The sequence below is a fragment of the Salvia splendens genome, chromosome 1 (assembly GCF_004379255.2).
Source record: "Salvia splendens isolate huo1 chromosome 1, SspV2, whole genome shotgun sequence".
NCBI classification, from domain to species: domain Eukaryota; kingdom Viridiplantae; phylum Streptophyta; class Magnoliopsida; order Lamiales; family Lamiaceae; genus Salvia; species Salvia splendens.
Window position 1 is genome coordinate 64,825 of NC_056032.1, and position 23,906 is coordinate 88,730.

General features: G+C 37.5%; 2 protein-coding genes and 1 non-coding gene across 3 annotated transcripts; 2 read left to right on the plus strand and 1 right to left on the minus strand.

The window, feature by feature from the left end:
- Positions 1-3,922: 3,922 nt before the first annotated feature.
- On the plus strand, positions 3,923-4,025 carry LOC121758465. Its single transcript, XR_006041473.1, has one exon. It is a non-coding gene; the product is annotated as a U6 spliceosomal RNA (small nuclear RNA).
- Positions 4,026-7,297: 3,272 nt separating this feature from the next.
- LOC121757168 (putative ubiquitin-conjugating enzyme E2 38) lies at positions 7,298-8,176 on the plus strand. Its single transcript, XM_042152680.1, has one exon. It carries the CDS (start codon positions 7,298-7,300, stop codon positions 8,174-8,176), a length of 879 nt encoding a protein of 292 aa, XP_042008614.1.
- A 4,879-nt stretch (positions 8,177-13,055) lies between these two features.
- Positions 13,056-18,499, minus strand: LOC121805600 (flowering time control protein FCA-like). The gene is made up of 12 exons (XM_042205522.1): positions 18,190-18,499; positions 18,030-18,100; positions 17,802-17,880; positions 16,941-17,023; positions 16,804-16,855; positions 16,049-16,125; positions 15,522-15,588; positions 15,121-15,200; positions 14,978-15,042; positions 14,242-14,308; positions 13,498-13,671; positions 13,056-13,404 (listed from the first exon to the last, which is right to left on the minus strand). Exons 1-12 carry the CDS (start codon positions 18,443-18,445, stop codon positions 13,342-13,344), a joined length of 1,134 nt encoding a protein of 377 aa, XP_042061456.1. The 5' UTR covers positions 18,446-18,499; the 3' UTR covers positions 13,056-13,341.
- Positions 18,500-23,906: the final 5,407 nt, after the last annotated feature.

The window sequence follows — 23,906 nt, forward strand, 5'->3', positions numbered from 1 at the left end:
ATGTTTTCATGGTATCAGAGCAGGATCCTTTTGATCCTGTCTCTCCTACTCCTTTAATTTTCTTCTTGTTTCTTTTCAAAAATGGCAGAAGCCAATGAATCAACACTGTCACCTATCTTTTCTCAGTTACCTCCCATTTCAGTTAAGTTGAATGATGGAAACTTTCTCATGTGGCAGCAACAAGTAGATGTTGCAGTTTATGGCAACAGCCTTGAGGGCTTTCTCACTAGAGAAACTGACCCCCCAGAGGTCACACTCTTGGTGGTGATGGTGAATCAATGATGGAGAATCCAGCCTTTGTGGCATGGCAAAGGCAGGATAGAAGAGTTGTTGGATGGCTCATGTCCTCTCTATCTTAAAATGCCTTAACCTTGGTGGTGGGGCTTAGATCTGCAAGAGACATTTGGAGAGCGCTTTAAACCAACTTTGCAAGCCGCTCAACTGCTAAAGTGATGCAATATAGGCAGCAAATGCAGAATTTGAAGAAAGTTGGCCTGATCATGACTGAGTATTTGGGTAAGATGAGAACTTACTTTGATTTGCTTGGATCTATTGGATGCAGGAGCTCAGAAGGAGAGCAAGTCCTACACATCCTGGGAGGTCTTGGTCAAGATTATGACCCAGTAGTCTGTGCAGTTACTTCATGCTCAGTTTTGAGTCCAGAATGGAAATCACTAGAGCTCACTCAATAAGCTCAGAAGGATCTCAGCCAATACTCAATCTTGTTCAACAACAGCCTGGGCAGAAAAGAGATCAGCAGCCTTTCAGCAACAGCAATAGATTTGAATCTGGAAATGGAAGAGGTTTTAGAGGAAGAAACCAAAGAGGTGGCCGTTGAGGAAGAGGTTTTGGCAGAGGAAGTAACAAAATAGTGCATCAATTGTGTGAGAAACCTGGCCATTCTACAACAAAATGTTGGCACAGGTTTGAACAAAACTACACACCACCTCAAGTCCAATTCAGAGGCAGTGCACCACAACAGCAACAGCAGGGATTCTTTAATCCCTCAGCACATCTGGTGCAGTCTGTTCCAAGATCTCCATCAGGCTCCTTCTCTATTGGTGCTCCATCAGAATTCAACTATGGCTCTAGTTCCTCATCAAATTGGTATCCGGATTCAGGGGCCACTCACCATGTCTCAAATGATCTCAACAATCTCAACATCAGCTCAGAGTACACAGGAGGTAAGAGTCTCTTGCTTGGTAATGGAGATGCTGTTAATATTGAAAATATTGGAGAATGTGCTTTTAAATCTCATTCAACTAACTTTTCCAGAAAAGTTCACCTTAAGAACCTCTTACATGTTCCTAACATCACTAAAAACTGCTCAGTTTATCTAAGTTTGCACAAGACAATTCTGTCTTTTTTGAATTTCACCCAAACTTTTATTTTGTTAAGGATCTGAGCACAAGGGAAATTGTGCTCAAAGGAACACTTGAGAGAGGTCTTTATCATTTTCTAGTAGATCATTCACCAATCAAGCGAAGCACTAGCTCCAAATCTCCTTCTAGTCAAGATTATCCAGTTGTCCATTCCCTGAGCTTGGCCAACTCCAATTCCAGCAGTAGTTCCCCTCATGCTCCTAGTCAGAATTTGTCTTTATGGCATAGTATATTAGGACATCCTACTCTTGATGTAGTAAATCTTGCTCTAAACAGTTGTAATATCTCCTACGATGAAATGAAAAATCATTCACTTTGCTTTCCTTGTTCTGTTTCAAAGGCTCACAGATTACCATACACTCACTCTCTTTCAAAGTATAATTCTCCTCTTGAACTTATGCATAGTGATCTTTGGGGCCCATCTCCTATTAAGTCTAGGAATGGTTATTCATATTATGTCTCCTTTGTTGATCATTTTTCTAGATTTACCTGGATTTTTCTTCTTAAAAATAAAAGTGATGTAACTGTTGTTTTCAAACAGTTTAAGGCCATGGTTGAAACCATCTTAAGTCTAAAGATTAAAATCCTACAATCTGATTGGGGAGGTGAGTTTCAGGGTTTATTACCTTTCCTTAAGGAGTGTGGGATTGTTCATAGAGTCTCATGTCCATACACACCACAACAAAATGACTTAACTGAAAGAAAGCATAGGCACATAGTTGAAATTGGTTTAACTCTTCTAGCTCAATCCTTTTTGCCTCAACGGTTTTGGGATGATGCTTTCATTACAGCTGTTCACTTGATTAACCTTATGCCATCCAAGGTCATTAAAAATTCCTCTCCATATGAAAAGCTATTTCTCAAGAAACCAGACTACTCAGCCTTAAGGGTCTTTGGGTGTTTGTGCTTTCCTTTCATTAGACCCTATAACAAACATAAATTTCAATTCAGATCTGTTAAGGGAACTTTTTTGGGGTATATCTCATCTCACAATGGATATATAGCCCTTCTTCCGGATGGAAGACTGATTGTCACTAGAGACATCATTTTTGATGAATCTGTTTTTCCATTTTAAAACCCATCTACTGCCTCATCCACATTTGATAGTATTTGCTTCTCTTGTTTCCTCTAGCTTCTGTTCCTATTCATTCTATTCCCATCACTCCTCAGTCATCTTCCCCTGCTCCTAGCTCATCACATCTCTCACCACCTTCCCAGCCTGCCTCTGACACAGCTTCTGAGCAATTTCAGCCAAACACTGAGGTTCTTAGTTCAGATGTTCCCTCCTCTAGTCAGTCACATTCTGATACTAACTCAACCTCCCATGTGGCCCCCAACCTCCATACTCACTCGATGACAACCAGATCAAAGTCTGGCATCTTCAAGCCCAGAATTTTCACCATTACAACCTCACATTCTCTTTTGCCTAAATCTGCTCTTGAGGCCTTACTCATCCCTATCTGGAAATCTGCTATGCTGAATGAATTTATTGTTCTTCTTAAAAATAAAACTTGGATTTTAATTGTTCTTCCACCAGGCAAAAACCTTATTGGTTGTACATGGATCTTTAAGATCAAATTTCACCTATCTGGTGCTATTGCTAGACATAAAGTCAAGTTGGTTGCTCAAGGATTTTCTCAACAGCCTGGATTTGACTTCAATGAGACTTTTAGTCCGGTTGTGAAGCCTACTACAATCAGAATTATTCTCAGTTTAGCAGTCTCCCTTAGCTGGCAGGTAACTCACCCTGATGTGAATAATGCCTTTCTGAATGGAGAACTAAAAGAGAATATATACATGAAGCAACCTCTAGGATTTGAACAAGGTGGCCCTCATCTTGTATGTAAGCTCAACAAGGCCAATTATGGCTTAAAGTAGGCTTCTAGAGCATAGTTTTACACTGTGCATTCTGTTTTACTCTCCCTGGGATTTTCACAATCAAGAGCAGATGCCTCCATGTTTTTTAGACACCAAGGTGATGAGGTGATATATCTTCTGATTTATGTACATGACATGTTTATCACTGGAAATGCTCCTACTTCTATTCAACTGGTTATATCACATTTAAATTCTTCTTTTTCTTTAAAAGATCTTGGGGAGGTGAGCTTATTCTTGGGTGTTGAAGTGGTCAAAACTGCTGATAATGGACTTCATCTATGTCAGCCCAACTACATCAAAGATCTCTTAAAGAAAGCCAACATGACAGGAGCTAAAGGGTGTCCAACTCCCATGGTGTCTAACCGTGAATTGAGCAAGAATAGAGGTGAGCCTATATCTGATCCAAAGATTTATAGAAGCATAGTTGGAGCATTGCAATATGCAGTTATTACCCAGCCAGATATTAACTTTGTTGTCAATAAGGTGAGCCAATACATGGCGGATCCATTAGATACACATTGGAGAGCGGTAAAAAAGAATCTTGAGGTATCTGTCAGGAACATTAGATTATTGGATTCAGATTCGCAAATCAAATGGAGATATCTCGGCCTTGTCTGATTCAAATTGGGCTGGTGATTTGGATGATAGGAGATCAACAACTGGTCCCTTCGGGGACATCCGATAAAATTGGAACGATACAGAAAAGATTAGCATGACCCCTGTGCAAGGATGACACGCATAAATCGAGAAGGAGATCAATAACTGGGGTGTGTGCTTATCATGGAAAAAATCTCATATCCTAGCGTGTTAAGAAACAAACTGTGGTGGCTAGATCAAGTACTGAGACTGAGTATAGAAGCCTGGCTCAAGCAGCATCTGAAGTGGCCTGGCTGACTGCAATGTTGGGTGAATTGAAGATTAAAAGGAAGCATGCTCCAGTAATTTGGGTTGACAATATGAGTGCCATTGCATTGGCATCAAATCCAGTACTTCATGCAAGGACTAAACATATTGAGTTGGATATGCACTTTGTCCATGACAAAGTATTGAGCAATGAATTAGAATTAAGACATGTGCCCACTGCAGATCAGATAGCGGACATATTCACCAAGCCATTGAGTCATCAACCCTTCGTGAAGCTGAGAGAACGTTTGGGAATGGTTTCTCTAGCTTCCCTCGGATTGAAAGGGCGTGTTAGAAGTGAATGCAGAGATGAACGAGCTATGTCTTGCAATGTGAAGTTGTTGGATGAGCAATGTGAGAGTGAAGATGTGTGCAGTGCACGAGAGAAGGTTTGTGACAGCTCAACTCCAGCTCACTCCACACGAGCCAATTCCACACGAGCTGAGCTCGTGACTGCACCAGAGATCACAGCTAAGGAGAGGGACCACTTGTGTACTTGGAGAGACGTGGTGATCAAAGGGATGAAGAAGAAAGTTATTTAGTAGAGTTAGTTATGTTTAAGCATTGTAATCTTGCTTATCTTGTACTACATTGATTAGTGTAGGATTCTAGATTGTTCCAATGCAATGCATATGTATGAGCTCGTTGAGCAAAGTTCACTAATCAATGAAACAGTAGATTCAAGCTATGAGCTACTTTAGCAAAATATCCCATTACACTTTCTTCTGCATGTGTTACGTTGCATGTTTTCAGTTGTAACATGCACAAACACACACACACGAGTTTGATAGGAGAGCTCTTGCTAGAGTTAAAGTTGAGAGCTCTTCAAACTGTAGTGAGGTTTCATCTTCACCGTGGACGTAGGGAAAACCTTGCCAAACCACGTCATTGTTGGTGTGCTTTACTTCTTGCTTGTTGTGTGTGTTGAATCAGCAATCGAATCGCAACAAATTTCATTCACAATCAATCGGCTTCCTTTAATATGACTAACCGAAAAATAGAATATATCCAAACTAACACTTGGAATTGAAAGCATTGGACTAAATTTTGATTTCATAATGTCGGACAAAAATTTTCCAAGATAGTGTTCAATTTATCTCTTTAATTATTACTCTACATGCTAATTTCCTCTAGAGATCTGCTTCTACAAAACATTTACACGTTGCTTAGTGATATTTAAGGATCATTTTGAGTAGATTATTTGAGAATCAACGACAATCAAATGAACAAATAGAGACAGCAACCCGCAAAAATTAAAGTACTAATTAGAATTGTTCATAATTTGAATTTATTTAGGTTTATCTCCAACCATTTAACTAAATTTAAATCTATTTTTGATATATGTCACATTAAAAGTAATTTTACTCTAACTAATTACATCAATTTCAAATCCAAAAAAATATTCCAAAATAACTTTTTTTATACTTTTACAATATTACCTATATATTTATTTAAATTACATATTAACCCCACAATGCTTTATCTATAATATATACTCTCATCGTCCCATAAAAATATGTTCACTTTCCATTTTCATTTGCCCCATAAAAATATAGGCATTTCCATTTATGGAATGTTGTCCACAACTCATTACTCATATACATCAATTTATTTACAACTTATATCGTTATGGCTCACTATTACAATACACTAAACACTAATAATATTATGGGTCACACTATCCACTAACACTACTTTAACTACATTTTTCCGCATTTCTCTTACGTTACCACTTGTGCGTTAATTCTCATACCATTATAAATGCACATATTTTTATGAGCGAGTATAAATTAAATAATTCAATATAATTTGCTTATTAATAAATTTATACTATTAAATATCAAGTTATATATTATAATATTACAAATTATTGAATAATAATAATAGTTTGTCTAAAACATATTATAAAATGAATTTTAATTGATTGAAAATATGCACCAACTTATTAATTACTTAAATTCATTTAAATAGTAGGAGTATAAATTAAACATTGAATGATCTACACTCTCCGTTCCACAAGAGTATGCACCTGTTCCTTTTCAATCCGTCCCACAAGAGTATGCAGTTACCAAATTTTGAAACTATTTTCTCTCTAGTTGGTAGGATCCATTTTTCCCTAATAATACTTTATTTACGTTTTCATTCTACTTCTCTCATATTTTACCAATTGTACATTAAAACTCGTGTCCAACTAAAAGTGCATCCTCTTGCTTAATTCAAAAATACACAAAGCAAAATGGATTTAATTGTAGTTTTCTAAAATTAAAAAGTAATTTGCGTTTGCTACAGAGTTACATCAAAAATGGGATGTTCCTGGTCAAAAATGCAAAAAAAAATACAATTTGGGATGGGTTTTGGAGTATGGTTGGAGCTCATTTTAACTGCAAAGATGGGTTATGGAGTATGGTTGGAGATGCCTTTAAAGTAAACACTCCCTCCGTCCTATAAAAATATGAGCATTTGAAATGACACGGAAATTTATGCATAATTGATAAAGTAATAGAAAGGAAGAGAATGGGTAGTTAAATTAATGTCAGTAGATAATGAGACACATATTATTATTAGTGTTTAATGAGTTGTAATAGTGAACCATAATGATATAAGTTGTAAATAAATTTATATATATGAGTAATAAGTTGGGGGCATCTACTAATATTGAAAACTACGAAATTTAAAGATTTTATACGATTCTAACACTAATAAGGAAAAATATCTAAAATTTAAAATTGTTTTACAAAGTAAAAAATTTATTATAGGAGATTTTTTTTAAAAGCTTTTTGGCCTGAATAGCCCGATGGATTAGCGCGAAACCTGATGAATTAGGGTTAGGATTTAAAATTTGCAACCCGAAAAATTCATAACTTGAATAGCCTGCACCTAAATAGCCAGACAACCCTAACAGATTGGCCCGAACCTGAACTTATTATACGCTGAAATAATAATGTTGACGTTTTTAAAAAAATAATTTTATCTTCTTTCCCTTATTGTTTTCAAGATAATCAACGTTATCTAAAAGGAATAGGATACAAATCCAAACAAAATCAACGATATGTATGCACGGACCTGAAATCTATCATTATAAAATCAGCATCTTATTAAGTCGAGGAAGAAAACAATATACACAACGTAGGAACATGGATAAAGCTCTTCGACCAGCTTCGCAGAACAGCAAAACTAGATCGACCGGATTCGGAGAGATCGAAGAGATAGAAGATGAAGTTGGAAGACAATACAACCGTTTCAACAACTTCGAACTCGTCTCCTCCAGCCCATGCGATCACCATTACTTAATGGAAACGCAGTACCTGTGCACGAAGCTCATACACATGCACAGATTTAGAAAAACGATGGAGGAGGAATGTCGCCTCTTGGAGAAGCACATCCCGAGCTCGATTTTTGTACGGACCTACGAACACAGGATCGATCTTATGAGGGCAGCTTTCTTCGGTCCACCAGGCAGTGACTATCAGCATTGTCTATTCTTCTTTGACATATGCTTTCCCTTAAACTACCCCCGTGTTCCTCCAAACATCCATTACCTGTCCTATGGGCTCGACTGGAACCCGAACCTACGACCCAATGGGAGGGTTTGCCTCGACCTTGCAGAGACATGGTACGACCACCTCAAGCAGTTTTGGCCTGGCAGCAATAAGAAACAAAAGCGGGACTTCAGTGTTTTGCAGTTGCTCCATGCCATTCAGAATTTGATCTCGTGCCGCTCAGGGCCACTGGAGAAGCATAACGCCAAGGCTTTTGCTAGAGCTTGTGAGAAGATTACTAGGATTCTGAGGAAACCTCCGGTGGGTTTTGAGTATTTCGTAGCGGGACACTTCAGGCAAAGGGCTCATCCAGTCCTGCTCAAATTCAAGGAACATGATTATGAAGATGAATTTATGATTGACTTGTTTGTCAGAATGTTTAAGGTGTTTCAGAGGAATGGAGCTTATTGCAAGCACCATCTGGATTTCTTAAAATCAAGAAATCGGTCACTTGTTGATGGGGATCAATATTGACATACCTAGTAGGAGTATTAGGTTGAGCTACTAAGTAAGTACATAAAGATTTTGATTTTGTTCAGGAGTCTTTTATTCTAATGGAAATTTAAAAATAACTTTATATTACAATCAACCACTTTTTTGTGTATAATCATAATATCTTTTGCTTTTACAGACTATTTAGTACTCTATGGTGGTGTTGGGTTGTCACGACTAATTATTATATGATAATCTATCTCGGATTGGGTTGGCTATGGCTAATTATCACATGATCATGAGATTCAATCTCAAGAACTAAACATAATACGTATTTAATCATGAGATACAATCTTGCAAACCGAACATCTCCTATATTGCATGATTCTGCTTGACTTCTAATGTTACTTCATGTGGTCAGTTGTGAGACACTCCCTATGTTCCATGCCATTTTGGTGCGTTCCATTGTAATGAAGTCATTTCCCTTTTTAGTTAAGTCGACACATTTCATCTTAGTTACTCCCTCCGTTCCTTATTAATTGAGGCGTTTCTTTTCGGCATGGAGTTTTCTCTCTCTTTAACACATTTTTTCTTAAATCGCGTGCCGAAAAGAAACGCCTCCAATAACGCGGAACGGATGGAGCACTTTTGTGCTTTAATGTGAAGTTATGGCTAAATATAACCTTAAATTTTTACTGTTACTTTTGGATGATTATAAAAACAGCCGGGGCATCAGCTATTGCCGCAAGAATGCAGTCAAGGAAAACCAGTAATGACATGACACCACTCATAATAAGAATGGTATCTTACTTCTTAGATTCAAAATCATTGAATAAGAAGTAAGAACTAACAATCAAAAAGGTTAGCAGAGTTTTATAAGTAAAGATGCAACCGATATGGAAATTCAAATCTTTATCAGTTCTCTAACCACATAGTGTTTCAGTATCCAGAAACTAATACAGATGTTCACATTACCTCCCCACAAAGATAAGACCACACCTCATAGTGATAGTGCATAATGAAATTAAACATAAGGAAACTCATATGTTGAACATTGGCTTAGATCAGAGTTTTTCTTTCTCTTTTTTTGGATTAGAGATCTTTTTAAGATTCTTGTATAACTTACTACTACTATTACATAAGTATCTATTTCATATGACCTGAACATCTATGGATTTCTGCACAAGGAACCTAGCATTTGCTTGTTGCATAGTCCAACTCTATGAAATCATTTCATGTAGAAGAAATAATTGCAAATGAATCAAAATCCAAAGAAAGTATACAATTGAATCCATTGCATTCTAGCTAAACAATATTATTGAATATTCGATTCAATCAATTGAATTCTTTCTAAACAAGAATGTTGAATATCTGATGCTATCGACTTTGGTAATATTTAGCAGCAATAAAACAGAGCAAGCTGCAGCTTTAGCTTTATGTACACTATACAATTTATAACCTCATTCAAACTTTATGAACAGATGAAGCTGTTTTCTATTTACCGACCTATTCTTACATCAAAATTCCCAATAAGTAGCATCAGAAAATGATTGTGAATTAAGGGATCAAACAATATATAATTGACGAAGACCATATTCATGAATCATATCGCCTACAGAAACCCCCAAACAGAACTCATAGAGAAATTAACGAATCGAAGGTAACAAAACAGATCGGCAAACAATAGCACAATAAACTCCACAAACAAATCCAAAAACCAAACCTCTAATAACAGATCCTTTGGTCTGCAATTGAATCTGAGAACAATTCTGTCCGGCATAAAAGCTCCAAACTGATCAGAAGCTCAGGTCAATTAAATTTGAAAAGACATATCACGAGTTTGTGCGTGAATCTAACATTGATTTTGAGGCCATTTGCGTTTACAAAACTGGAGGGAATTCGACAACTAAAATCTGAATTTCCTCCACAACGTTAGGCTCACGAACAAACATGAAATATGCCTTCTCTCTCGGCTAGCTGTCGGAGGAATTCATTTCTGGGCAAACAAGAACCCCGATTTGGATATTAGTAAGATTTCAGGCAAACAGCGCTATGATAGTCTTGTGCGCAAATTAACAATTTAGGTGTCGTTGGATTATGTGAGACCAAACGTAATACTCCCTTCCTTCCACTTTAGCAGTCCCGTTTACATTTTTTGGGTATCCCATATTTTGCTGACTACTTTGCCAAGCAGCTGCGGTGGGGCCGACAGTTTTCCGTCGGCGTTTTAGAATTAATCGATAACTTTTCCTGCACATCGTGTTTGCGTTGAAAGGGCGTTACAAGTACTTCCGGATGCGATCGGATTCCGCCGGCAAGCCCGGACATTCGCCGCTACAGAAGTGCATCGTTGCTCTTAGACAGTTGGCTTATGGAGGACCGACCGACATACTTGACGAGTACCTTCATATCGGAGACACGACTTCCTGCGGATGTCTGAAATATTTCTGTCGTGGGGTCATCCAAATATTCGGCTCAACATATCTTCGAAAGTCGACCCATCTCGACTGCCTAGTGAATTTGCATGGGAGGGTGCACGGCTTCCCTGGAATGTTGGGCAGCATTGATTGCATGAATTGTGAGTGGAAGAACTGTCCAACTGCTTGGAAATGGATGTACACGACCGGGTACAAAAGAAGAGAATCTCACGATAATCCTCGAAGTCATTGCTGACTATCGGCTGTGGAGTTGGTATGCCTACTTCGGGATTGTCGGGTCGAACCAGGGGCGTAGCCAGGATTTGATGTAAGGAGGGGCAAAAATATATTTGTAAACAAATTTTATAGTAATGAGAAAGGGCATTTAAAGGAGAACTTAAAATAAATTTAAAATTTGAAGAAAAATGTCATTGATATAAACTTTTGTGGAGGGGCAAATGCCCCACCCCTCCATGTGGATTTGCCTATGGGTCGAACAACGACATCAACGTCCTACAGTCGTCGCCCCTCTTCAATTACCAGTGCCTTGTTGTGGGTCCGGTCATCAATTTCGTAGCCAACAGCAACCAGCATGATATGGGCTACTATATGGCTGACGGGATGTACCTCAGGTGGCCCGTATTTGTGAAGACGGTCAGATGCCCAACGGATCCTAAGAAAGTTTACTTTGCGCAACAGCAAGAGGTTGCGCGTAAAGATGTGGAGTGGGCGTTTGGTGTGCTCCAAGCGCGATGGGCAGTGGTGAAGGGTCCAACACGACTGTTCTATGACGACTATATCACTGATGTCATGTATGCATGTATCCTCATGCATAACATGATAGTCGATAATGAAGGAACATAACTCACCAATTGGGGCAATGAAGATGCGGTTGGACCAAGCCACGGGGTGGCCATCGCCTCCGTACGGATGGGTGTACCGCATGGCGCCCTGAGAGGATCTAAGCCTTTGTTACTATGCGTCAGCAATAAATCCATATTCAACTCCAGCACGATATGATTGAAGAGTTATGGGCACGTAGGATTGCACGTTGATATCATTTGTATTTTATTTGTGGAAGTTTATTTATCGTTGCATTTGTTTTCCAAAATTGTAATGCAACGAAGATTTTCCAAAACTCTCATCAATGTCAATGAACTTCGATTTTGTTGTTCTATGAAAACATCGACAAATTAAAATAGGAGAGTGAATTAAAATAGGAAGGCTGCTGGGAGGTAGGCTTAATGCTATGGGAGGGTTGTGGGAGGATTGAAGGTGTTTATGGGAGGGCTTAATGATGTGGCAGATGAAATGTTTTGGAGGGTTGTGGGAAGACTGTGAGAGGGGCGCAACCACTGTGAATGCTCTTAATGGCTAAAAGTACTCCATTCGTCCCTTATAATTTGTCGCCATTTAACCCGACACAAATTTTAATAAATATAATAGAAAGTGGGTTGAAAACTTAGTTACATGTGACTTTTACTTTTATATATTAGTTTTATACTCCTTTCATTCCTTAAATTTTGTCACACTTTGAATGGACACAGGTTTTAAAAAATGTAATGGAAAGTGCATTGAAAAAGTTAACGCAGAATGAGTCCTACTTTTATATATTAGTTTTATAATAAAATGTGAGTATGAATGAGTTGGTAGAATATAGGGTCCACTATCAAAAATGGTAAAAAAGTGAAATGCGACAAATTTTATGGGACGAACGGAAATGGAAAAATGTGACAAAATTTAAGAGGATTGAGAGAATAATAAAATGTGAGTGGTGATGGGTTCTTGGAATGTGGAGTCCACTACCAAAAATAAAAAAAGTAAAAGTTGACAAATTTTTAAAGACGGGTGAAAATTGAAATAAATGACAAATTTTCAGGGACGGAAGGAGTAGCTACTACTATCATTTTTACTTTTTCTAGTACGTAGCTAGTTGTAAGTCAGTAACACTCTTTTTGACTGATCAAACATATTGGTGAGAGATTAGCTCACTGCACCAATAACAGCCATACATCAATAACTACTATATATCATCCACTTTCAATCATATTGGTGAGATTAGCTCACTGTACCAATAAAACCAATACATCAACAACTACTATATATCATCCACTTTCAATCATATTGGTGAGAGATGCAGTGCGGACTTCACTATTGGACTTCAACAAGTAAGTTCATAACCTAGTCAATGCAACAACATATTTCTTCAAGCGCACACACTCTACCAACCAAACAAAACCCAAAGTACGAAGGAATCATCGAAAATGGGATGGTTACGTATATAGCAAAAGATGCCAGCATCATGAATTAAAGTTGTGATTTTTTCCATCCATCCCTCACTTGGGTAGTTGGGTTATTTTTGGGTGACTAACAGAAGATGAGTTGAAGTAATAGACACAACACGAATATACACGCTGCAGCCTGAATTGGCTTCTACAAGTTAGCTTGTGTAGATTGACAAAATGGTGAATCTAGCTCCCCCCCCCCCCCCTCAGTATTATGAATTCTATGCAACAGAAACATATACAGAGTACTATTTCAGCGAAAAATGTGCCACAAAATACAAGTCACTTTTCATACGTTACACCCTCAACTTCTACCCCTGTCATCCACATACCATACTTAATAATTAACTTTAACTGAAATACAAGGCAGTCAACTAAAACTAACCAAACATGATTCCAACAGCTTCGCTTCCTTTTTGTGAACTCATGTGAGAGCAGCTACCTTTTGCGCTTCAGATACCTCCTGGGACAAAAGTGGCTGTAAATTTGACTCGTGCAGGTGCTGTTACTGTTCTTCTAGTTCATCAAGTTCTTCTTCATAAATTGCATACTCCTCAGGCTTCTCCCACTAATATCATATAATGGGTACCCACCACTATCCAAAGATAAGTCGAGATCCAAGGGAAAGGGAAAAAATGCAAAAAATGGAAGAACTTCTTACCATGCTTTCACATGTCACACAATTATAATAATACAAATCGCCATCTGGAGAAACATGCTCACTCCAGTCACATTCTATAGAGTTCTCTACCTCAGCACTGGAATCAAATGCACTGGATACAGGTGCAGAATCATTGCTTGCAATTGTTTCTATCTTGCATCCTGAATGTGAAGGCTGAAGATTTGGATTTGGCGTCATTGCAGAGTGAAATAACATATACCTTTTGTCAACAAATTTGTTGCCAAATCACATTTCCCTTTCTTGTGGCAATTAAAAGATAGAAGAGGAGGATTTATCGATCAAGCATCAAGCTGAGGGATGAATCTATGATAAAAAAAAAGGACTCCCAACAAATGAGATGAATTTCAAGCACTTAGGATTAGAAGAAATCAAGCATCAGGAAAGTAACATTGGCATGGCCAATGCTGTTATGCGGCATGAATAGGAAGCTTACATTGTTGTTGGAAAAGGAGGTGCTTTTCAAAAATCGAGCAAACGACAGAAAAAAAATTGTTCCAACATTTATGGATTACTTGATTTTGGTGTAGTTTGGCACGTCCAAACAAAACGGTTTCCAGAATTAAAGTTTCAGCTAGAGTTTAGCTACAAATCAAAAGATCTAGGTCTAAGAGACAAAGTTACTTCAACTCCAAACACACATCCAAACAAGATATGAAAAGCTTAGAGTAAAACAATAATCATATGACTTCCAGTGGGTATGGATGACCAGAAAGAATATGCTACCTTCATTTGTTGCATTTCAATAGGCAGCATACGCACACTAGCTGGATCATTGGAATATAAAGCAGGCCTGAAGAAAACCAAAGCATTAAGCTAAGAGTAACAAGGATCAAAAAACGAGATTAGTGCAGACAATATATCCACGTATGTGCATGCATATACATAAGCATATTTTTCATTGTGTGTACGTGGAAGACCTGACAAACAACAACCAGGCTCGATCATTCACAAAGCTATCAGCATCAAGAAGAACCCAAAAGGCAAACAAAATAAAAAAACTCCGAGAATTCTAATGTTAATCTCCATTGAGTTTTCTTCAATAGTTAGAGAATTTCTGATTGTCAGAGAACTGAAGGGCAAGGGGATTGTTCAAGAAAATTGCTTGTTGCTAACTTCCACTTTCACTCACATTTCTACTTATGTTTCTCACATAAGCTGTTGAAGTATTGTCCCCGGAGTTATCAACTTATTCTTTGCCAACTCATGTTTTGAAGATGCATTATCAGTAAACAATGACTTTATGCATGCACGCATAATGCTTGTTTATAGCTATATATACACTTAAGTGAAATTGACCTGATATATTGAGAACCATTTCTCCAGAACGATGGTCATCCATCTATATCACATAACAGAAAAATAGAAGGGACACTGCACATCTCTCTTGTCTGTGGGATTAGAGCATAAATCTACTATCAGAAAACTATGAAGAGAGAGGATTATGAGAATGTGTAATAACCTTGAATCCCCTATCCGTGGCTTCTTCGGATCTGCAAACCGCACTATCAATGGTTGTTCACATCCCTGGGGAAAAGTATATTAGGATTCACTTTTAAAATAGAACAGAATTAGAAACACTGACATGGAAGCATAAAGCCTTACTCTCATCACATATATTCCATTTAATGCATGAATTGCAGCAAGTGCCATATCTCTAGAAATATATTCGACAAAGCCACATCCTTGAATGCCAGAGAGAGTTCAATATGAGGAGAAAAAGGTCGAAGATACAATAATCAGCAAGCGATGATTTGCTTAGTATTTAAGAGATGCAAAGAAAAACAGATGGCAGTGCGAGTGGAACCAACTACCAAAAGAAGTTAGCCGAAAGTTTCCTTAATAACCAATTTAAGTTGTTGGTTTTAGGGTGCACAAAACTATACCAAAAAAGATCTACTTTAAGAAGATTGTTAACAACCACTATTCACTAGAAATAGTTTCCCGGGCCTCATGCGACCCAAATGAATTAGACAAGGGAGCTCAAAGAATCGGAAGATGCATACCACGATTTTTCTTGAATTCGTCCCGAACAATAAAAATCTCTTGAATGACACCATAGGGGGAAAATATCTGGAAATAGAAACATTTAGTTAGCACATGAAAAGCTAGAATACCCCCTCCCCCAAACAAAAGATAAAAGAAAAAGATTGGCATAAAGTATGTCTCTTTTATTTTTATTGAAAATAAAACGCGGAAGCAACTTGTGTGATAATGTTCAGGAATTTGAGGCTCAAAGCCACACATTCTCAAAGACTTGACACTAGTTCAACTAATTGATGAGCCAACTCACAGTTAATGCAATTATGCAAAAGCAATGATGCATACAATTATGAGCCAACTCATCAATGGAGTCATTCCCCACCCGGGAGCAAGCTTCAGTGCAAGAAAATTAATAACAAAGCTATGCAAGAAAAAACAAGTCTGCGCAAAGACATCAGTGAACCCGGGCATAATTCCTATGAAACCTCTTTTACAATGGGATGGGATTATAGTTCTGAAAAAGAGTAGAACACAGTTTAAAGGCACACACTTCTTCAATATCCCTTCTCGCAGCCAGTCTATTCAAGCAGCCAACATACAACTTGTGGAACTGTGCACCAAAGCTCCCTACACAAGGATAGACATACTGGATCAACAAAGAGGCAAAAAAACATTGATATAAGTCAGAAAGCATGCATTCAGAGATATCCAAGCAGGCATTAGCAAAAATAATTTATTCTCATGCATGAGTATTATAAACCATCCTGCATGGAGGGGATATTGATAAAGTCATAGTAAAATTATACTCCTACCTTTTACGTAGCCCAACTATCAGGAAAAGGTTTTCTTTATTTCACTCCAATGGGAAACTAAATAGAGAATTCAATAGATGTTGGATTGAGCTAAAAGATATTTTTGCCTATCACCAATAGCATTGCTCCGCTGTTAACAGAAAATAGCTAACTTTGGCCAAGAAAACAGTACATTAATAATCAAGCAATACTAATCCTCAAAAGATAACAAAGAAACAGTTTAACCACAAATAAAGTAGAAAACTAATGAATCTTCCCAAATAACAATTCTTCACAAGAGCAAAACCATTTGGAGAGTGAAACACAATAATGACTGTAAAATTCAGGAAATGGAATCTTGAAAATAAAGTCTAAGGGCATTGCACTGCGAAAGCAACTTAGCATACCATGTCACAAATTATGCATTTATTTATTCAAATGGATGACAACTGATTATATTAACTAACACACTACAATTTAGAAACAGAAAATACTAGGAAAGGGTGTATACTACCAAGGCGTTCGCGTTCCCTTTCTGCATATTTAACTTTTAGAGGAATCGCTGCCTGAAAAAAGTAGCATGTATGAATATATATTCAGATAGTTAAACTTTGAAACCATTCGAAATTGCCAGAGCAAGCGATAACTAACCCCAGGGAAAGTATAGTGACAGTTAAATGCTCCCATTGCATGCTCAGCTTGGTCAATCCTTGCATACTTCACAAAGCAACACTCTAGAAATAGATGAGCCAAAAATTCATGTAAATATATTCCTATGCTATATGTCCAACTATAAGTAATCCTACAAGGTTTGGCAAAGCATCTACAGGAGTATCTGATAGATAGCAGCACAAGACAGCATCAGATGAGATGATTAAGCTGAATAAAACACTGTGGTATTGCACGAAAAGGTAACAGCCCTCCAACTTCAAGAATGACTTTTGGTACAACTCGAAGAGTATTATAAAACATAGATCATCCCATAGTTCAATGAACAAAATAAGAAAGCCATAAAAAAATTTATTTTACAAATGCAAATTCTTATACTCCCACTTAAGTTAACTATGTTACCCTTGTTCTAAAAGTAGACTTAGTCTCATCTACTGAGATTGGAAACCTTCAACTGATAGCTTTTTGAAACAGAAACAAATTATACCCTGGGAATATAGTAATTCTTTCTAGTCTATAGACCCTGTACAGTTAGTTAGTCAGGCATGACGCATTTATAATTTACAACCTTCAATAAACCAAAACACAAAAGCAAGGGTACATTGTCACAGAGAAGAAACAGACCATATTTTACAACTGAGACTATGAAACTGAAGCCACATTATCAGTGAAAGGCAAATTATGAAAATAGAAGCAAGACAAAGTACTTAGTCAAATAGTGGTTTCCAATCAAATTTCGATTATAACAATACCCCTGAGTGTATTGAACCAACCACACAGTATTATCTGACATAAAAAAAATATGAACGCAACGGTAGAAACCACTGATTCATTGATCCATACCCTGCTGTAAACCGGTCCGCTTATCCTTGAGAAGAACAACCTCAATAATATCTCCAAATTCCCCAAAAACAGCGCTAACCTTAATAGAAGCCAAATATCACAATGTTCAAAATCAAAAAACAGGCAAGATATCTTAACATAAAATCAAATTTGGAGGCAAAATTGTGCTTCAAAGTTTAAGTAGCACATCCGTGATCATCAAAGTTATTTACTCGATATTTTACTTACATCAAGTTCAGTAGCTGTTTTAGGTATCCCCACAACGTATAGCTTCACAAATCCGTTGTAATCAACACTGTCTGTAGAAAAAGTCGCACTCAAAACGCCGAAGATACATAATTAAAGTAGAAAAAAAACTTTTCAGATAAATTAGAAGCTGCAGAAATACTGGAGTGAGGAATTGGTCTCTTTTTCCCAGAGAGAGGCAGCGAATGTTTGGAGTCGCCGCTGAGGTGGAAGCCAGTGGACTCGTTCAGCTGACCGTTTAAATTTTGGTGGTGGCGGTGGTCCGATTGGTCCTGGTGCTGGTGGCTGCCGTGGAATTGGTCCTGCCGTTCTTCGTAATGGTAATAGCCTCCATCGGCCGGAAACGGCGGCGCTGGAGTGCAGTGGTCGGCGCTCCTCTCTCCACCGTTTTTCTCCATAGTTTTTCTGATAGAAGTTGTAATTACTATTCCAGCCCTAAACGACTTTTGGCATTGACTTCACTTTGTGATATTTAAGAAGTAGACCCCAGATTCTACAAATTTATTTCACTCACATTTTTTATAATAGATAGGTGGGACTCATATTACACTAATTTATTTACCTTAATTTTCTTTACATTTTTTAAAATTCATGCCATAACTAAATAGAACTCCTATTACACGACGGGGGGAGTATTTAGGAATTCGACTACCCATGGATATTTGACCTAAAATTTCGTCTAAAGTATACACCCTATACTCGACTCAATATTTTTTTCGAGTACTCGAATACCTGTCACGGGTATCCAAACCCGACGAGTCGAATACCCAACTTTTTACGTATATTAATAACTATTAAAAAAAATTAAGAATAAAAATATGATAAATTTTCAAAAGCTAAAATTATCTGAATATATTAAAATCCTTTTGATTTGTATGCTAATTATATCTTTTGACCTTAAAAATCTCGATTGTATTATCGAAGGAGGTCGATGACTAGTCGAGAGGTGGCAAGAGGGAGGGAGTATGTGAAGGCAACAACACAACAGATGCAGAAACTTAGAGTAAGAAATGGAGGAAATGATAGTGTGGTCACTTTGACGGAGAGTCGGAAGCCAAACTATCATTTTTGGTACATTTGAAAATATCTTTTTAGGTCTCTTAACTTCAACTTAATATCATTTGAGCTATTTTTGGACAGAAATACCCTTAAGACTATGGAGGGTAATTTAGTCTATTTCCTCTCTCTTCATTAAAATATTTAATTTCCCTCTCTTTCTTCTTCTCCGTCATCCATCTCTATCTTCTCCTCATGTCAATCATTCAAATCCAAGTCGATTCCTACACCAATTTGAAGAATTCAAAGCATCAAACAAAACAACCCAAATTCACTTTTCTATCTAACTCCTCGTCACCCCAATTTACTTTCCCACTCTAACTCCTCATCACCAGATCGTTAAAGCGCTCATCACTTTTTCTTATTGGAGATTCTGGACTTGAATTTGCAACATGATCAGGAGGACTTTGAGGAGTAGGATTTGGACTCTGAGGTGGAGGAACGTCATGATATGCTTCATCGTCCACATTTGATGATTCATAAATATCATCTTGAGATAGATGCTCGACTCATTTCCTTTTCAGTTCCATGATGCATCAAAGATCATATTTTTTTCTCAGGTAACTGGTGCAATCGTTGTCCATGTACAATTTCTCTTGTGATTGATGTTTAGAAAACAAGATAATACTTGTTCACCTTCATCTTTAGAAAAATGTGCTTCATTTTGCTTCCCTTCTTTATTTTGATGGTTGTAATCCCTTTGTGAATGATTTGAATTCTTGCAATTTTTGCATTTGAAATAATACTCATTTGTGTTATGATTAGTCTTTTTTGCAAAATTTGAAATAAAGATAGAATTCCTCGATTGATCTCTTCTTCCTCTTCCTTGGAATGATCCACCCTTATTTTGAGATGTTTGTCCTATAAAAGAATTCCCTCTGTTTTGTTGTTGTTTTGGGTTAGAGAAATTCATCAACCCAAATGCTTGCTCTAGATGCCGATTCGAAGACTTTCCAATTCTTTCTTCATGCACTTGAAGAGAGCACGTGAGATCGTATAGAGTATATGTTGATAAATCCTTAAACTCAGCGATAGTGGCTGAAAGACTCGCATCTTCCTAGTCTTTACTTTCATCATTTTCGTTTGTCGTTGTGGCTTACTCAAGTTGGATCGTTAAACTGATCCAGCTAGCCTATATATGCCTGCTACATGCAAACTGCAGGTGAGTGGATTCAGTAAAAGCACAGGCTGATCAACTCGACATGGATTCGACTTTGAGTGAGATGAACCGAAGATCTAAAAAGATGTGTTCTCTCTAAACCTTAACCATTAATACTATTAACTAGTATATGGAAGTAAGGATCGATCCCATAGAGATGAGGCGTTTTGGCTATTTGTTTGCTTGACACGACTTGGAGATGGCTGCTGCCACGCTTTCTAGGGGTGGGTTAAGTTAACTTAACTAAACTGATCAACTTGCGGGACGAAGCTAAACTACTTGATCAACTTAAATAAACTTTCCATAAATGGACAAACAGAATAAAAGGGGACTGTCAGTCCCCTGCAAAAAGCACTGTAAAGTAAAAACTTTCTAACAACTTCATCTTCTGCAACAAATCAACATGGAAAACAGAGTAAATAACAGATCTGAAAAGCTAAGGAAGATGAAACATCAGAACAACTCATAAAATTAAATCTACTCCTAATATCTAAGCTACGACTACGTAAAACACAAAACTAACCCATGCTCATGCATGAAACGAAACATAAACTACTAGATCTAAACATACTAAAGACTCTCTACCATAAAACATCAGATCTGACCAAATCAAAATAGAACAAAATATTTCTAAGCTAAGACATGCAAAATAAAAGGGAAGCCGAAAGCATATCTGAACACATCATACATGAAACAGAACACAGAAGCTGGAAATGGAAACATAACTTCAAATTTCACTAAATCAAAAACATCAAAAGTCGATAACATCGAAAGTGGACTGAAAGCAAACAAAGAAAGCAGGAAATTGTTTCATCACCCGTTCTCGGAGTGGAATAACAGAACCGAAAGCTAAAATGCAAGAAACTAAACTAAGCTAAGACCAAATGTGTGCATGCAAGGAATCAAGAAACAAGAAATGAAAAGAGCTCCGATTTCAGCCCTCGAAGAGAGCTGAAATATTCTAACTACGGAAGCTTTTGAGACCCCCTCCCTACACTACTGGCTGAGACTCCCCTTTTTATTCATGTGTTGGGCTTCCTTTATATAGAGAGGCGTATGACTCTGATCCCTAGGGGGTACCATCCTCTCTAAAATGTCATTGCTGCCCTTCACATTTTGTAGGTGGGGTCTCTCGCTCTATCTTCCAATGCAGAACTCCTGCTGGCTCCGTTTGATTTCTGACTTGATCAACTCAATGCCGCAGTTTTTGCCTTCTTTTCTTGATTCGTACTTCCACCCAATTGATTTGCTCTATCTTCTGAAAATGACGGATTTCACACACACATGGCTCAAAAGTAGACGTTAGTTCATGGTTTTGAGTGCAATTTTACCATAGAACACATACATGAAACGAGCCTCATCAGTGGCAACAATGTAATCATATTTTGGTGGAAGACTTCGAAGGACTTTTGAACAATTTTCTTTTCTTCAATTACTTCTTCAATACTTCTAATTTGATTCATGATCCCGGTAACTCGGGTAAGATAGATCTGTATGGTTTCACCATCTTTTTTTGATAAATTATCAAACTCTCTCCAAACAGATTGTAGTTTGATAGTAGAAGTTACCTTGTCATTGCCGTGAAATTATAATTCAAGATTCTTTGGCTTGTTTGACACCATGGATCCTTGATATATGGACGCTCAACACTTGTTGAATGAACCTCAAGGAGCTTGCATCTTTTTTCACATTTTTCTTAAAGTCATTTTGTTGATTTTGGCTCTACGTCTTTTCTTTCGTTTGTTGTTGTGGTGGTTCTTGAAATAAGAGTCTCATAATAAGAGTCATATTTTGACATTTTCGTTCGCTCCATAATAAGAGTCATAATATTTCACCTTTCCATAAATGATAAATGATAAATGATAAGTATGTTCCACAATCCACTAATTTATTGCACTCACATGTGATAGAGTTTACAATGGTATGTATTAGATGCACACAAGGTACATGACTCTTCAATGAGTACATGAATGATTTGACAAACTTAATTGTGCAAATTATATTTCAATATACATATATTTCCCTTGGTTTCTTGCTATTCTTCTATTCGTCATCACTGTTTGGAACATCAATCTGATTTCATGTCCGAGAAATCAAGTGGACGTTGGTGGCCTCATATGGATTGCCGATGAAGCTCCGAGCAATGCGTTGAGAGGTATGTAGGCATCTCTGTTTTGCTACGTTATTGGCTATGACGTAGATTGGAGGGTTGCTCGTACTATCTTTTTTAGTCCTTTGAATTACTATTGTTTGTGTGGATGTTTGAGGAGGTCCTTTGTTGAATTATTTAATTGAACTGAGAGCTTAGCATCCAATTTTTAAAACATTGGTTGTAATCATTACTTTGAATAGTGGGACAACAAAACCCCAAAAATGAGTTATAATAGTACGCATTTAATTCAGGTGACCGGAATTGATGATATTGAAACACTTCAAACACCAGATGCATAAACTGGTGAAACAAAAAAAACGTACATTATTTTCCCCATATACATTTTGATAGATCCATTAGCTATACATTCCAATGAGCTCAAAAGCAAAAGGATAAAGATCATCATCATCCTAAGATTTAAAATGACTTTGAGATCAAACACCAGAAAGGGACACCTCAACCGGCCACGATAACTACAATATTAAGGAAGAACGTCTAACATTGTACGAAAATGGCACTACTTTCAGCTATCAGTTCTGAGTTATGACAATGAATTAACAAGACGATGTTAGGAACATTAAATTAAAGGATCCAATGTTGCGGTGTCCCAAGTTAGGTGTAGAAATTGAATGGGCAATTCCTCTAATATTTAATACTCCTACAACTTCTTTTGCATGCACATGGCCAAGTAACATGTATGTCAAAAGTGCACCAATTTAGAGGATTCCCAGAGATCAGATAAAGCGCTAGTGAGATTCTAACTCCGGCTATATGAACATGTGATGCCCGTTATAAAGGTTCTTCAATCACTCCTAGCTCAAGTATTGTCAAGACTTTATAAGTCGAGCTACCCAAAATGTGCATACCCTTCAACAACAATTTGCAGATCAAAGTGATCATGTACATATCAACTCAAGCATTTAAGCAGTAGCTGGAAAGCAGTTTTTCATTTAACATTTGACACTGACAATTAAACACTAAATTCATCAAAGTGGTCCCTTTGAAGACGGAAGGCAAAAACAGCGGTAATACTTTAACATGGCTGCTCTGTCACAATAGATAAGATGATCAACATCTAGACCAAGATTTCCAATGCAAGGCAATTCACAGTCATCCATGCTATGGGTGGGAGATTCTTATTCTATTTTCAGTATTGAACATATGTTTATCCACTACCATTGCACATCACAGGTAATTATCGAGTAACAAAATATTATGTGCACTCACATGGTATTAATAATGAAGTGAAGCATAAAATATAGTTGTAACACAATAATACCCTCCCAAATTAAAGCATAATATATATAAATTGGCACTGACAAAAGGTTGGCTGAGAGAATGCATTCGGCCATCAACTAGTTATTTATTTTATGATCTAGGAATTTTAGTTCATGGAATCCTGAGGGCGGGGATGGCGACACCCTCCCACCAGCCATACGTACCAGCCGGTTGCAGTGAGAGTGGAGGTGGAGGTGGGGACTTTTTGTGAAGC